Source organism: Alosa sapidissima, chromosome 24 (assembly GCF_018492685.1).
Source record: "Alosa sapidissima isolate fAloSap1 chromosome 24, fAloSap1.pri, whole genome shotgun sequence".
Taxonomy (NCBI): Eukaryota; Metazoa; Chordata; class Actinopteri; order Clupeiformes; family Clupeidae; genus Alosa; species Alosa sapidissima.
The window spans coordinates 30054818-30071758 of NC_055980.1; the positions used below are offsets into that span (position 1 = coordinate 30054818).

Sequence of the window (16941 nt, forward strand, 5' to 3'; positions counted from 1 at the left end):
ATTGAAATTCAATATCAGCATCACGAGATTGCTATCATTATCGGGAAATCCTGACAGGTCAAACTGGACGTGAACCCGATGCAAATCCAAAACGAGAAAAAAATAACTTCATAAATGATGTCATTTTAAATCAATTTGTTGACCTTTACCGTTTCATGGCTTCTGCTGAGAAACTAGTTCGCCACACACACTGAACTTGAATCAAGCATTCTTCAGAACGCAGCTGATCAACGTGTCTACTTTCACTTTCAATGAAATCCACTAGTGAGCGGACTAGGCTACTTGCGGCTTAATATTCTGAAAGATGTGAAGCACAAAAACAGCAATAGTCTGTTATACAGAAATATAAACTACCTCACAGTAGTACAGTGTTTTTCTCCAACTTCATAATAAACATTGTTTTATGACAATGAGTGTTAAATCACTGGACACAGGCATTCAGTAAAATATGTTTCTTCTATTCAATCACTGTCTCATAAGTAGCGTAACATTAACTATTAGTCTATTAAAGTAACCTTATCTGACAGAAAGAAAAGAAACTAATGGAATTCATTCAATTTACTTTTCGTACGTCAGACTAGCTTATTGTTCAGGTATAATGCAGTGTGAATTACTATAGTTAATTTCAGACTGCATTCAGAGGGTTTAATTCGATTCTGTCTTATACTATCTTTGTAGTTCATTCACGACATTAAATTGGTTTGGACACATGCTGAATTAATTTGTTGATGTCCCATGGTAGTTAGGCTACAGTTAACTTTCGAGTCTTGATTGAACTGGTTAAGCAGTTCAGTACCCCCCTATGTGAGTAGCACAAAAACAGCAATAGTATGTTATACAGAAATATAAACTACCTCTGACCGACAGAACCCCCTGCTGAGGGGATCTGTACGAATTGCGTAGGTCTTATTTTTAGGTCGGAAAAAAAAAACGGAATTCCTGGATTAAATTGGAGGAATCACATTCCTGGAGTCTAGTGGCTTGTCAGCTACACACTCAAATTCAATTTCAATCTACAATATCAGATGCATAGGATAACCACAAGCTATTCATCTAGAATTCACTTTGTGAGTGCTAAAAACAATCACACATGCAATGTCGCATCATATGGAAAGAGCCAGCCTGGAGTACGCAGCTGAGCGAAGCAGGAGTGATCTAGCAACCAGGTCAGTGGAAAGTGGTGAAATTAGAATATCTAACCTCTTTGCAGTGTGTTTGATTCCATTTTAGACTTCTTCTCTCTCCCCCTCTCCTTCTGTCCAGCTCATTTGCTGTAAGTGTAAGAGTAGTAGTGGTGAGGTCAGTGGTCACTCCACAGGGAGCTGCTTTTAAGTAACAAAGGCTTAACAAATGATGAATTGTGTGTAGTTATTATAAAGTGTTACCCAAATAATTAATGTTAAGGAAATCTGTTAATGTTTTGTTGCGTGTTTCTGATAAAATATATATATATCGGCCGATATATCGGATTTTTAAATCAACAAATATTTGTATCGGTATCGGCCTTCAAAATCCTTTATCGGTCGAGCTCTAGTCAGTTTGTGGGGCAGCCGTAGCCTACTGGTTAGCACTTCGGACTTGTAACCGGAGGGAACCCCGACCAGTAGGCACGGCTGAAGTGCCCTTGAGCAAGGCACCTAACCCCTCACTGCTCACCGAGCGTCGCTCTTGATGCAGGCAGCTCACTGCGCCGGGATTAGTGTGTGCTTCACCTCACTGTGTCTACACTGTGTGCTGTGTGTGTTTCACTAATTCACAGATTGGGATAAATGCAGAGACCAAATTTCCCTCACAGGCTCAAAAGAGTATATATACTGAACAGTTGCCTATTTAATGCATTCTAATCCATTGTCAATCACTTCCGGGAACTATTTGAAGTTTACATGAACCATGTGACCTTAACGAATTGTCCTTAACCCATTGTCACAACTCTACCTTTATACCCTATACTTCCTGTTGAGTCAGAACAGAATTTTCAGGTCATGCCAGGTGTGTTATTGATGATGTCATAAAGGCGTTCTTGCGATAGGAAACTAGGAAGCTGTCAATTAACGTTTTTCATGTGACGTATTCTAGGTTCTATAGCTTTGTTTACATCCACCTGGTAGCCAAGGGACAAGTTGAACCCATTGAACATCGTTGTCTGTAGCTGCCTCTCAGTAGGCTACATCTCTGAATTTCAGCAATGTCTACATTTCAGGCATCAATAAAGGTGATGATGAAACGTTATCCCATTGTTCAATATTTGATAGCCTGTCACAGGAACGTTATTTCGCTAAAATCGCCCTGATTTGGTGCATCGATAACGTTATGGTAGAACCTGCATGTAGCCTAATGGTAGCCTAACTTTTTTTCTCTGTTTAAAACTCGGTTTACATGAAGATGATAGACTTTCTTAGAAGCTGTGAAAGAATGTCTTCCCTCTGAAAGTTGACACAAAATCAAACAATATTTGATAATTTAACTTCAACTGAACAGCGACAGGTTTTGGTAGGCCGTAGACTCAGCAGACGTTAAAACGGTAGCCTACAGTTATAGCCAGCGTCAGTCATCATGTAACATTAATGGCATTAAAGTCATGAATCCTGTAACATATTATAACATATAACAGCTATGGCTTATTCAAAGACGATCTGCATGGATATATAACCACCCAGAAAAACTCAGAATGTGAGTGATAAAGTTCATTAATTGTATGAAACTTTTAATTAGTTATCCATTGCAGCATCGGCTATATTAGGCTGTTATGCTAGCTCAGCCTTTAAATGAGACAAATTAGAACAAACTGTTCCGGTAAAAATATTCTTGCCATGTTTAAAATGCTGCACTTTTTCCCCTTCATAGCCTATCTCTGGCAATTCATTTTTGGATGACTGTAGATAGTTTTTATTTTAGCCTACGTCTTAGTAGACAGTAGCCCAGGCTACACCATTAGGCCATCTTGAGAATAAAAGACTTTACAGCTGCTACGATCATCCTCCACAACCATGAGGATAGGTAGGCTAAATGGTCGTTCGTCGCCTTTTTGCTTCTTATTGTAAAACCAACTGTTAGGGCCTACACAAGTGGTCGGCATCCCGGTCAATATGTAAGGGATAATGGACGACACGGTGGTCTGTTCACAGAAGTTAATGCACGGTCAAGGTTGTAAAACGGCCCCACCGTCGAGTCCATTATCCCGCTTATTCCACTGTTGCCACGTTGTGTTCATTTCCTGTTACAATTTAAACATTTTAATCGCTAAAACTGTCTTGTTTGTAGAACTACTTTCTTCCAACACACATCAACTAATTTCTCAACTTGCAGGACAAACTGCCGTTACTAGTTCTAAATGGATGGTTGCTACGGCCAAAGGCCAGTCGTTAGTTCTATCTCTCCCGTTGTCAAGCGGGCGTATCCCAAGATTCTGATGAACTTTAGCTTTGAAACATCGCTATTTTACTGCTGTCATCAATCTAGCTAAAAGCCACCTCCGTCATATGCTACAATGTTGCTATGTTCTGAACGTCTGCATTTTATAGCTCGGATGCAACGTGACAGTTCATTTAAACTTCACAACGAGTTCGACGAATTAATATACAAGTGTGATACGGCCAACAAAAATGGATCTACTTCATAGGTGTGCAAATAAAACATACGGTTAATGGTCGTTCTAAATTACGCAGGACAAAGGGAAATTCAACCAAGCAGTGGAATAATTGATATTAAAATTTCAATTTTGAAGCTATTTGTAACTATGTGTAGCCTATGCAACCTGACTGTTGTAGGCTTGCCTACCACTCTGCAAGTGCCTTGCCTACCATTCTTGCCTACCACTCTAGTTGTAAACAAACGGTGACATAACATTAGAACGGAGGTGCAAAACCTTAATTAATCTGCTCCGATGCAATCTGCTCACACATCTTTTAACACACGCACACAGGCACACACACCCTACACACACACACACAGGCACACACACCCTACACACACACACACACCCTACACACACACGCATATACACACACACACACACACCCTACACACACACGCATACACACACACACACACACACAATTCATAATTCATGTGTTAATCCAATCTGCTCACACAACTTCTCAACACACACACATGTCACACAGGTACACACACAAACACCCTACACACACACACACACCATACATACGCACACAGGTACACACACGCTCACAGGTACAGACATGCACACACCCCACACACGCACATTTGAAATCTCTAATCTCTAACTGTTGTGTAATGCTCTGTTCTCTGTTTCAGATGTGTCGGCCCAATTAGATGGTAAGCTTCACACACACGCACACACACACACACATAAACCCACACAGTTAGACGGTAAGCGTGATTATGAGGACTCGGTTTAGTGTGATTATGAGGACTGGGTTTAGTGTGATTATGAGGACTGACTTTAGTGTGATTATGAGGACTGAGTTTAGTGTGCTTATGAGGACTGGGTTTAGTGTGATTATGAGTTTAGTGTGATTATGAGGCTTGAGTTTAGTGTGCCTATGAGGACTGGGTTTAGTGTGATTATGAGGACTGAGTTTAGTGTGATTATGAGGACTGAGTTTAGTGTGATTATGAGGACTGAGTTAAGTGTGATTATGAGGACTGAGTGTGATTAGGAGGACTGAGTTTAGTGTGATTATGAGGACTAAGTATGACTATGAGGACTGGGTTTAGTGCAGGGGTCTACAACTCCCGGCCCGCGACCTACAGTGGGCATCGCTTTCAAATGACTACTTCATTCGCGCATTACGCGGCGTGAAGCTGCGTGAAGCTTTAGTACCACTTTCAGCCACTGTGCGTCGCTCTACCACTGTACATCGCTCTGCCTGCGGTCCCTTCTGAAAAAGCAGGATCAGGATATAATTGTTGCCGAGAGTAATCCCAGCCTACGAATTCAATAACAAAATAAATCATGCATAATTAAACATTACCTCGATTTAGGCTACTTGGGTATGGCTTAAGGCTTGACTACACGGTGGTAACGAATATCGAAATCGAAATTTGCTGTCTACATTATTGTCAGTGTTGGGGTTAACGCAACTACGCAAATCAGAAATAGTGGTGTGATAATTGAGCCAGTAGAGAAATAACTGTTCAGAATTAATCTGTAGCCTTGGGTAGGCTTCTGCAGAAAACAATGTTGTTGCCGATTTAATACTATCTGGCGACTTTTTTAACAGGCTACGCAATAGAGGCTTAGACAACTATGACCCACGTTTTGGTTTCGTAAATTAATTTGTCCTACTTCTTGACTGCAATGTAGTCAATTGACTGCTTGACATGTCATTTTTATTTTTCTGTACAATAAACAAATACATCTGCTTTATGCCGCAGAATTACATTCATATTTGGAACTTACATAGTCCAATGCATCGTTCCACTACGTTAGTGTTTCCCAAAACCATAGTAGCAACGAACGTTCGCAACCACTATCGTAAAGTTGTGTAGTTACAACTACACCTCTCGACCTGTGGTAGAATGCTAGAAGCATAGTTCCAGGGATCTTCATGTCAAAGACGTCACTGACGCCAGTTATTTGTTTGCAAATTAATAATTATGAATATATTTAGGTTTCTAATTGATATTTACACTTCTAACCACCATACATCCATATTTTAAAATGCCCAAGGCAGAAAATACATAAATTAAAAGTCAATTTGCAGCCATGTGCACGTAAGTAAAAGTCACACACTTGCAGATAATAATAAGGTGGTGCGCACTTTTTGACGAGTCAGCTGAGAATATGTAGCCTTTGATTTTCAAGGAGGGGGGGGGTCCTTGTTAGTTTACGCAAACCAAGCCAAGAAGGCTGATTCTGATTTTGATAATATGATCTGCACAAAAGATAAACTTAGGTAAACAACGATGTCAATATTGTTGTCAACGTCTTAACCCAGATTCGAACTCTTGGACAGGGGACTGGTAACTGCTGTGCAACGGCGGCTGTCATCTGCCGGCCTTAACGCAATGCGCCACAGAAGTATGTGCAGGTGCCCGTTCACGTGCTACTAAACGTCATTAACCACCTTAGTCCAGACTACTGAAGTTTGGAAACTATCATGGTCCAAACTTACAGTACTATGTAAGTACGACAGTTTTGGGAAACAGTCGTAACTTACATGTTGGTTAGTTGAACGATGCATCCTGTTAGTAAAAAGCTAACCTCCGTAGTTGTACGGGAAACGCCCCCCAGATCAGCTTGTAGGCCATTAGCAATCTGTTTATTTTATTTTATGAAGCCTACACAGTATATCACATGCCACATTCTCACTTTCAATAGACAGATGCAATAGGCATTGGTCAAGTATTGAGTATAAAGCAATTAAGATAGTACCCTATACAAAAAGTACTTCATACTATCATAAAAATTCGTTAAAACGAATAGCATTTTGCAACTTGACAAAACACTGGATTAAATATCGTAGGCACAGGAGAAAACTTGTACATCCATTGGCCCGTGGGGAGATCACATGCCAGTTGCCTCTCCCTTCAGTATGACTTGTTCGGCTGTGAGCTTGTTTCGCCAAAAAAAAAAACTATTGCATATATCAATGCGTCTTTGTTCATGGGTTTGGCCTCACAGCAGAGGCTTAGACAACTATGACCCACGTCTTGGTTTCATAATTTGCACTTCTTATTGACTGCAATGTAGTCAATTGACTGCTTGACAGGTTATTTTTATTTTTCGGTACAATACACAAATACATCTGCTTTATGCCGCAGAATTATGCACTTGGATAGCCTATAGAACGGGCACATTTTGGAGAGAACGCACGCAAGAATCTGTAGGCTATTTGTGGCTGGTTACCAGCAAACAATGTTTAATGCATTAACTCAAGACGTCAAACATTTTCTAAACAATACAAACAGAAAGGATGCAGCAGGCAGCAAATGTAGAAGAGTCATTTCCAGTGGAAGAACAAAATGCTGAATGAAGCCCAAATTTATGAAGGCATATCTGGCAAGTTGTTATTTTTTGAAGATGTAAATGGTTGGGCTATAGGCCTAGTTTGCAAGAAGGAGACATAAAGCGTGAGCATGCCACACTATCCACAGCTGTGGTAGCGGGGGTAGGAGGATTACTGTTAGCGCAGGATTTATATAAAATTCTTCAACAGAAGGCCTGCCTCGAATGCAGGCTTGTGGTTTGCGCAGCCTACAGTAAGTAGGTCTAGTGAGTTAGGAGTCCTCTAGACTTCTTTTCAGCTATCTCAGAGGTGGAAAGTTGCGTTCGTTGGGGGCAGGGCCGGGTTAACAATTCATAGACCCTTGGGAACAAATGTCTGATGGCCCCCCCTGCCCCCCAGCCAACGTGAATCGGGCGGTCAGTTAATAGGCCTATCGTGAAGATTTGTATTGCCATTTAAGGCACGAGCGCATCTGTGAGGCCAAGCCTCACCAAGTAGCCCGTTTGTTTACAACTAACATTACATTTAATTAAACTGCTTATAGGCTATGCCGAAATAGTTTCAACATTTTGAATATCAGTGTCAGGTGAATTAGGAAATGCCTTATGGCTGAAAGCTGCTTGGGATCCCCCCTGTCAAGCAATAACCATACAAAAAGTTAAAAACAGATGACATGATGCGCATCACTGACATAATGCGCAAATAATATAGCCTAGATATTCCAATATATTCGAATACATGTGTTTATTTTAGAGGGGATATTCAAACGTCATTTTTGAGCAATTTTGACAGCCCTAGTCCACTGTAGGCTACGCCAATCGTCTATTAACACCTTCCACTAACCCCAGTGAGTGGGGGTCGCTATAATGCGTGTGAAATAGCACCATTGAGTAGCCTATGCGAAATAGCCTTAAAATCGTTCCGGTGTTGTGTGCCTTCTGGTTTCTCCACCTACTGGTTTCCTTGTGCGTGCATGCGCTGCAGCAGTTGTCAGACATTCACAAACAAGTTGTTTTAGGCGGTTTGAAGTCGCTTTTCATACGCCATGAGTGCTCGGCTACATTACAACCACTCGGACAAAAATATATGTTTTGAAAACTAGCATTAAACTGGATTCGATCCCGCAAAAGCAACACACGCGTGACTCTCTCCATCCTGATTCCCTACTCTTTGAGCCAACTAATATGTTACGCGAATCAATTAACTATTGTAGGCTACCATTAATTAATAATGTAGGCAACACCCAGGTAACATGTTGTCCAGGCTATCTGAAACAAGGGGTTGCCTCTCATCTACAACAACTGGTTACGTTGGGCTGCTACAGTCGTCAGTGCACTGTGCACAGTAGGCCTATGCTACTCTTTGTGGTTGATCAACTAAAAATAAAAGATGTATTTGGTGATGACGTTATTGTAGGCCTAGTAGACCTAAATTCTGAGAAATTAAATGGTACGAGAAACGATCTACATAGCGCACCAGACCGCGATGTCTTCAAGGGTTGAATGAAGGGAGTTTGCAAAAATTTGTGTATTTTTCAAGTCAATAAACATTCTTAATTTTCGAATGTCTTTGTCAGGGAACATCTGACTTTTAAAAACCATAGGCCTGGTAGTCGCTCAGACAAGGAGTTATAAGATAAAGGCAATACTATTTGTGTCACCTAATGCAGTTCAGTGAATTAGCAAGATACCATCAGAAGGCAACAATCATAAAGCACAGTGCGCGCGCGCGCGCTCTCTCCCCTGCGCATAAAGCTGTCTGTTATAGACGTTCTATGAGGTACCAGTGTTTAGCTGTGTCACAAAACAATAAGCTTTGTCAGACTACTTTTAAAATGATATTCAGGGCTATATACATTTTAAACATTCGGGGCTGAAGACCCGACAAAGCCTTGCGTTAATTCTTCAGGTGGGAAGTGTCAGGAATTTTCATACGAGAGACGCTCTCATTGGTGGTTAGTATATGAAGTAGGGAATTGACAGCAACATATCCAATCACATTATGAGAGATGCTGAATTTAACATAAACTGCGATGTTTGATTTTAAATGAATGTAAATTTAGCCGGGACTGTAAGCTGTCACACGTGGGTGCTCGATGTTTTCAGTGGGTGCCCGAGAGACGGAGCATCCACGGTATCGGCGCCTATGACAAGCGTATCTCGCGGTTGCATCCATTACAAACAAACATGCAATGTGAACGTCTGGGATTGGGAAGAGCACTAAATGCTCTACTGAATAAGCACAAAGTCAAACCTTTAAATGAAAAACACTCTTTAATAATCAAAAAAATAAACCACTAATGAAGTAAACTTGTGACCATCAAAAATTGTTCATCGCCTGTAACTCCGTGATAACAGGACGTAACAGGAAGGCATTTGGCTGAGCAACGGAGGTTAATATGCTCTATATTTTGTCCAAATGATGTCTGTCTATCATCGTTGCACTCGGAGAAAACCAGAATGTTTAATTTGTCCTGCGTTTCTTCTACGGCTGCAAACGGGATTCACTCGCAGTTAACCAAATATTTCTTTATTAGGGCAGGGCAGGCATATTTCTGGCTATTAAATTATTTCTAAACCAGTCTCCTAAAGTCTGTAGTGAAGTCTGTGTAGGGTTTTCCAGGCTCCATTTCTTTTTACAAGACACCCTGCTCACTTGAGCCATCTACCGGTTGTTTGGGTTGTTGCAGCGTCACACTGGGAAAATTAAAGTCACGTGATACCGCGTGATCCCACGCGCGGACCGCGAGTGAAGCTGGCCAAGTCGAAGCACTGCCCACTGTATGTCAAAATAATAATGTAATTCGGCCCTTGAGGGTATTTTTAATTGCGACAATGTGATTATGAGGACTGAGTTTAGTGTGATTATGAGGACTGAGTTTAGTGTGATTAGTGTGATTATGAGGACTGAGGGTATTTTTAATTGCGACAAACAACGATACTGATTAAAATACTGATTAAAATAGACGATAGATCCAAGTCTTATTTGTACTCTCCTCCACTATTTGCTAGACATCCAGAGCTTGATTCAAACCCAAAATCGCTGCACAAAGTTTTCAGTAAATACTTGTATTACATGCGAGAAACACAAAGACGTGCGTTTGTAATGACGCGGAAGCGATGCAGCCCATAGTTTTGCACAAATTGAAGCAGAAATAGGCACCAAATTGTGAAAAACATTTACGTGTGATGAAGTCTTGGGTAGGCTGGGTTAGTCACCTATTCTGATTCCGAAGGAGAATATCCTTTTGGAGATTATTATCGATCGTCTATTGGCGATAGTCACGGTGATAGTCACGGTGCGTCTGTGAATGGAGGTGCGTCTTTGCATGTATATGACAGTGTCCACTAAGCATACCATGCTTATTTTGACCCTCTGCCCAACATAGCTTTATATGCATAACCCCTCCCTCCATGCCACAGCCAAACTGTGGCCACACTTATACCTTTTCTTAAAATAGTTATATATATAGATATATATACTTTATTCTTGCACTGTTGCACTGTTGGACTGACTCATTTGCACTATCACCATGACACACACTCACACAGAGCACCTTACCTTACTATGCACAGAGAATCACAGGCTCAGTCCCTGCCTCAGTCATTGCAAGCGCCTCTTGATTGATTAATCACCACTATGTGGATACTGTTTTTAGAATTGATTTAGATTAAGTGTTAGTATAATTTGTATTTTAGTATATTTAGTATATTCTTTATCTTCTACTGTCCTTATTGCTTAGTTGTGTTTTTATATTATATACTTTTAATTACTTTTTTCTGCTGTAAGTGAATGTGTGTGTGTTATCTGTATGCTACAGAGTCACCCGTGATAGGAACTGATTTGACCAGAATACTTTATTGTAGGCCTTGTGGTTATAGGCTAGTAATAGGTTACTATTGTTGGTATACATCTTAGGTGTTTTCCTGTTAATTTGTTATGTGGGTAATATGACAAAAAAGAAAGTCAACCTGCTCAAATGTTCATCCAGGATTTACTGAAAGGTGCATAATTTGAGGTGGTTGCCATTCAATGGCAAATTAGATGGGTAAATTTACCCCCTTCATAAACTTTTGTTTATACTCAAAGATTTTTACATTTACAGTAGGACTTTATCTCTGACCACTTTCAAGCCATGGCCTTTTAAAAATTTGATATAAAAATCCAATGGTGTTGCTTTCTTAACCCTGACGCCTAGTTTGCCAGGTTTAAAAAAGGTATGAGAGGAAAATATTTTTATTTGGTGTGCAACACACACATAGCCTACCTGTTTTTATGCTTTTTTGTTTGTTTTTATAATTTGTATTAATATTTATTTCATCATTATTTTATGTATAAGCTAAGGTTTGTGTTTGAAAATACAGTATTTGAAAAAAACATTGCATTTTAGAAAATAGCCGCTCTTTTTTGTATTATTCTTTAACACTGACGTGGCCCTCCAATCAGATGACATTGGCAGAAGTGGCCTCCAGCTCATTTGAGTTTGAGACCCCTGGTTTAGTGTGATTATGAGTACTGGGTTTAGTGTGATTATGAGGACTGGGTTTAGTGTGATTAGATAGATAGATAGATAGATACTTTATTGATCCCCAGGGGAAGTTTAGTGTGATTATGAGGACTGGGTTTGGGTTTAGTGTGATTATGAGGACTGTGATTATGATGACTGGGTTTAGTGTGATTATGAGGACTGGGTTTAGTGTGATTATGAGGACTGTGATTAGTGTGATTATGAGGACTGAGTGATTATGAGGACTGGGTTTAGTGTGATTATGAGGACTGTGTGTGATTATGAGGACTGGGTTTAGTGTGATTATGAGGACTGGGTTTAGTGTGCCCACTGACGCTCCTCCCTCCTTGTGTCCAGTGTGTGGGCAGGCGACTCTCAACACGCGCATCGTGGGCGGGCAAGACGCGCCGGAGGGGGCGTGGCCATGGCAGGCCAGTCTGCACAGCGGATTCCACTTCTGCGGAGGGTCCCTCATCAACAAGGACTGGGTTCTGACCGCCGCCCACTGCTTTCCCAGGTGAGAGTGTGTGTGTGTGTGTGTGTGTGAGAGAGAGAGGGTGTGGGGGTCCCTCATCAACAGGGACTGGGTTCTGACCGCCGCCCACTGCTTTCCCAGGTGAGAGTGTGTGTGTTTATGTCTGTGTGTGTGTGTGTGTATGTGAGTGTGTGTGTACGTCTGTGTGTGAGTGTGTGTGCGTGTGCGTGCGTGTGTGCATGTGTAGTGATTCTACTGTATATGACGCAAACAAGTTATTTACCGGTGGACATATATGATTCTATATGATGCGAGTTGTTTATGTTTATGATGTGAGTTGTTTATGATGTGAGTTGTTTATGATGCGAGTTGTTTATGTTTATGATGTGAGTTGTTGCATTGCATGTAAATGCAGTGGACTATTATCACTGTTCTTATTGCATTGCATGTAAACGCAGTGGACTATTATCACTGTTCTTATTGCATTGCATGTAAACGCAGTGGACTATTATCACTGTTCTTATTGCATTGCATGTAAATGCAGTGGACTATTATCACTGTTCTTATTGCATTGCATGTAAACGCAGTGGACTATTATCACTGTTCTTATTGCATTGCATGTAAACGCAGTGGACTATTATCACTGTTCTTATTGCATTGCATGTAAACGCAGTGGACTATTATCACTGTTCTTATTGCATTGCATGTAAACGCAGTGGACTATTATCACTGTTCTTATTGCATTGCATGTAAATGCAGTGGACTATTATCACTGTTCTTATTGCATTGCATGTAAATGCAGTGGACTATTATCACTGTTCTTCTTATTATCGTCTTTTATTATTCTTCTTCCGACCAAGTTTGACGTTTAATGACACTAAAACCACTGAACCGTTTGACGTCATTCAAACACTCCTACAAAGGTCTTGTAACGGACAATTGTACAATGTATTTTTTACATTTGTGAACTTTATACTTTTTGAGATATTTACGATAAAAGAGCAACAAATTCCCATTGAGTTAACATAGACCGCTGTGGCGGCAACTTTTAGCATTATGACGTGACCTGCAGCTGAACGCAATCAACCTCTACCACTGGAGCTGTGAGTCTTCTGAACGTTCGTCTTATCGCCTGCCGTGATCCCACTTTAGGCTACTTGCTCGTAACTGACTGTCCTTCTCTACTTACAGACAAGGTAAGTGGTCCGATTTTTGGCATTTGACTCATTTATGCCGTCAAACATTATGTTGTATGAAATGATAGGTCACAAATAGCCAAACTAACGTTATAACGTTAGGGGAATAGTTAACGTTAGCACCCACCTTATCAGCGTTAATAGGCCTAGCAGCTACTGTATGTCGTCAACTTTAAAGTGACCGGTTAGCCGTAGGTTTCAAAAACGTTAGCTAATGACAATCAAACCTAACATTGCTCCCAGCTAATCACTGACGTTAACGTTACATTTGCTCACTAACCAGCATTAACGTTAACGTTAACCAGATACAGTAGTCTAGCCTAATCATATTGTACATATACTATCTGGCTCTTGATTAAATACACCTGTGGAAAGGGACCTGATAAAAGCCATAACGTTACTGTTTGGAAACGGACCATGTGACCAAAGTATTGTTAAAACACACTACAGAAGTTGAGGTATAACGTTTGTGTTGTCAACATAGGCTACAGAGTATGTTTACTTGGCCTAGGCTAACGTTACTGATTTCTGCATTATTCTGGCCTAAAATTTAAAGCTTCAAGCTTTATTTAATCAAGCTTCCCAGTTGTAGTACATCCTAGAGTAGGCCTACATCGTAATCTGTAGAAAAAATGTGGATGACAGACCTAGCAAGCTGTATAAACTATTGTAGTTGGTTATCAAGATACATAATATCAGAATGGTCCATCCTTAAGACTCAGTTTATGATTATCAACAGCAACAACACACCCTTTGCCTACAAAGTGTTCTAAGCTGTTTACTGGAAACTGTTTGGCTATCAACTATCCTTAAACTGAAATGAATAAAACACAAAATGTTGCTTTGTTTGCGATACTATAGGCTAGTATATTTAACTACCATTACAAATTTATGGTGCAACAATATCACTTAAATATCTAAGTTGTATTGAACAATTGTACACATTCCTTGTTTTTGGTATAACTCTAACTTGTTTGCTTTTGTCTTTTAGGTTCCAGACCAGGCCAGACCAGTGTGGTGGTGACCGTGTATTACATTTCGTGTGTGCCTGTCTGTGTGCACATCCTGCCAACCATACATCGCTGACATTAACACTTACATTCATTCCTAAAAAGATGTGACCATATCTCAACATATCTGCAGTATACCCTTGAACTATACTGAGACGTAGGTCTGAGATCTACACTGAGACATTGAGTATTATATTGTAACAGGAGGACTATGCCGACAACTATATGAAGCATGCATACATTTGAATCATACAATTTGCTGTGACATCTGTGAAACTTAGCTGTCAAAGTCAAAGTCAAAGTCAAAGTCAGCTTTATTGTCAATTTCTTCACATGTTCCAGACATACAAAGACATCGAAATTACGTTTCTCACTATCCCACGGTGAAGACAAGACATATTTTTCCAATTTAAGTCCACAGACAAAACATAACATTCAAGTAATGAATGTTTTCTGTTTATGAATTTTTATGAAAGCTGTGCTGTTAGACCTCTGTTGTTAGACCTGAGCTGTGCTGTGTGAAAATGAAGATTCTAACCTAAGTTCTGTCTAAAACTGATCATCTGAAGAGCTGCATCTTATTCTTCAGTCTATATCACCATCAAATGTGACCTATTACTATTAACTGAGACCTCTAGCTCTTGCTGCCAGTTCAGAATTACCACTGATAAATAGATCTGTCTTAGGATAATATGATTGGCATTATCAAGTTCTGTAAGAATGCAAATTTAGTAGACATCTGGTTTCTCTCATCATTATTGGGTAACTTTAAAATTGGTTTCAACAACTGATTTTTTTTTACTTCAAGCTTACATTGGTTGATAAGTGTTCATACTGCTGTATTCTGCTGTATTAAAACAAAGAATGTTGACCAATATTGAATTAACAATTTATTTTTACTGTCATATACAGTACTCTAAGCTAACATCTAACCAAGTAAGTGGTTTTCAAGAGTACTTTAAGTCTGTAATCTGAATAATTATACTGTAAGTAATATAATGTTATAAACAGCAGCTTTTTTGCATTTACATGCAATGGTAATTCCCTGGAATTACATTTTCTAGTTTATGTTTATGATGTGAGTTGTTTATGTTTATGATCTGAGTTGTTTACTGGTGGACGCCTCCTCCTCTCCCTCTGCAGCACCAGCACCTCTGGCCTGGTCATCTTCCTCGGACGGCAGACTCAGCAGGGCAGCAACGCCAACGAGGTCTCCAGGACCGTCACTAGGGTCATCAGACATCCCAATTACGACGACTCAACCAACAATAACGACATCGCCCTTCTCAAACTGTCCTCCTCCGTCACCTTCACCAACTACATCCGCCCCGTCTGCCTGGCAGCGGCCAGCAGCACTTTCAACAGGGGCACGGACAGCTGGGTAACCGGCTGGGGCACGATTAGATCAGGAGGTGAGCACACACACACACACACACATACACACACGCGCACACACACACACACACACAGTATAAACACATACACACACTGCAAAAACTGCTTATCTAATAACATGTAACCAAGTCTTATTATGACCGCCGCGCAGTGAAGCGGCGGTCATATAGGTTTAGTCAGATTTTTTTTTTTTTTTCTTTTTCGCATGTCCAAATTTCCGTCAAGGATTCCCGGGACACTGAAAGACCGGGGTACACGAAACTTGGTGGGCATGTAACCCCACATGGATAGCATGGAACCATCATTTTTCGTTTTGATCTGTGGCCCCTCCGCTGGACTGGACCCCCCAAAAGGAGGGTAGGGCAGACACAGTTTTCTGTGAATATCTCGAGAACCATAGGATGCATGCATGCATATGCACAATACGCAGACAAACACACAAGCACGTGTCGCGACCGAACAAGGCCGGTTTGATTTTGGGGGGGGGGGGGATTCTCAGTCTGAACACAACCCAATTTTCTGTTCCCCTAACAGGGACTTCTTAGGACCTCCTGACCACAAGCAACATGGACACACAAGTGCAGATTATCAATATTTATTACAGATAACCTCCCCACAGTCTCTTCCCACCACACGTTCTGCAGCAGTACGCAATTACAACACCAGGAACAATACACAGCATTCAAGTGAGCTACGAAGTATAACAGTTGCATAAATCACACCACAAGGTTAGGCTAAACTACAGTACAAGACAAGCCACTCAAGATAGAGAACACCACAAGGCTAGCTACATCAGCACAGCAAATCCCCATACGGCTTACTGCTGCAGCCCTCAGACCACCTCCTGCGGGGAGGCTAAATCTCACATAAAAAATAGACAGACAGAACAGAAAATTAAATCTTCACATGGGGGAATCCATTGGCCCTGCCACAGCCAACCCATGGAATCCCCCAAAATCAAATAACAGTAAATACCAAACACAACCAAAATCAACTAACAACCCACCACCACAATTATACAGTCATGTCCATATTAAATGTCCATTGCACATCCCTGCACTTAGCTGGCGGCCAGTAGTCCCCCCTATGCGCCGAGTGAACCGCTCACTGGCAGACTCAGTCCGAACGTTTCCACGTCCTCTTCTGCTCGATGATAGGCCGGGGCGTACTCTCGCACGCACCAGGAGGCTCCTCCCACTCGCTGCAGCCTAGAGGAAGAGGAATACACAGGCTCAGCACCGGAGGCCAACAATGCTGCTAAACCCACTCATACAGTCACTGCTAGGCATAATTACGTTCCTTTGGAATCAGATTGAGTACGTTGTCTCCATTTTAAAGTGTGATCTCCTCCGACGCCGCTGATCTCCCTCAACGAACCACCGCCTGAGGAGGATGTAAACAGATCGCTAAGCCAATCGCCAGCTCA

At 41.0% G+C, this 16941-nt stretch overlaps 1 protein-coding gene and 1 long non-coding RNA gene across 3 annotated transcripts in view; one reads left to right on the forward strand and one right to left on the reverse strand.

Moving 5' to 3' along the window:
* Nucleotides 1–16941, forward strand: part of LOC121699815 (trypsin I-P1-like) — a 51024-nt gene that overhangs the window by 11400 nt on the left and 22683 nt on the right. For both annotated transcript variants that reach the window (XM_042082267.1, XM_042082268.1), the window contains exons 2-4: nucleotides 4276–4296; nucleotides 11797–11956; nucleotides 15264–15532. In XM_042082267.1, coding sequence (XP_041938201.1) covers nucleotides 4276–4296; nucleotides 11797–11956; nucleotides 15264–15532 — 450 coding nt within the window. The remainder of the gene's footprint in view (nucleotides 1–4275; nucleotides 4297–11796; nucleotides 11957–15263; nucleotides 15533–16941) is intronic.
* Nucleotides 1819–16348, reverse strand: LOC121699825. Its single transcript, XR_006027046.1, has 3 exons — nucleotides 16337–16348; nucleotides 11775–11778; nucleotides 1819–1944 (listed from the first exon to the last, which is right to left on the reverse strand). It is a non-coding gene; the product is annotated as an uncharacterized LOC121699825 (long non-coding RNA).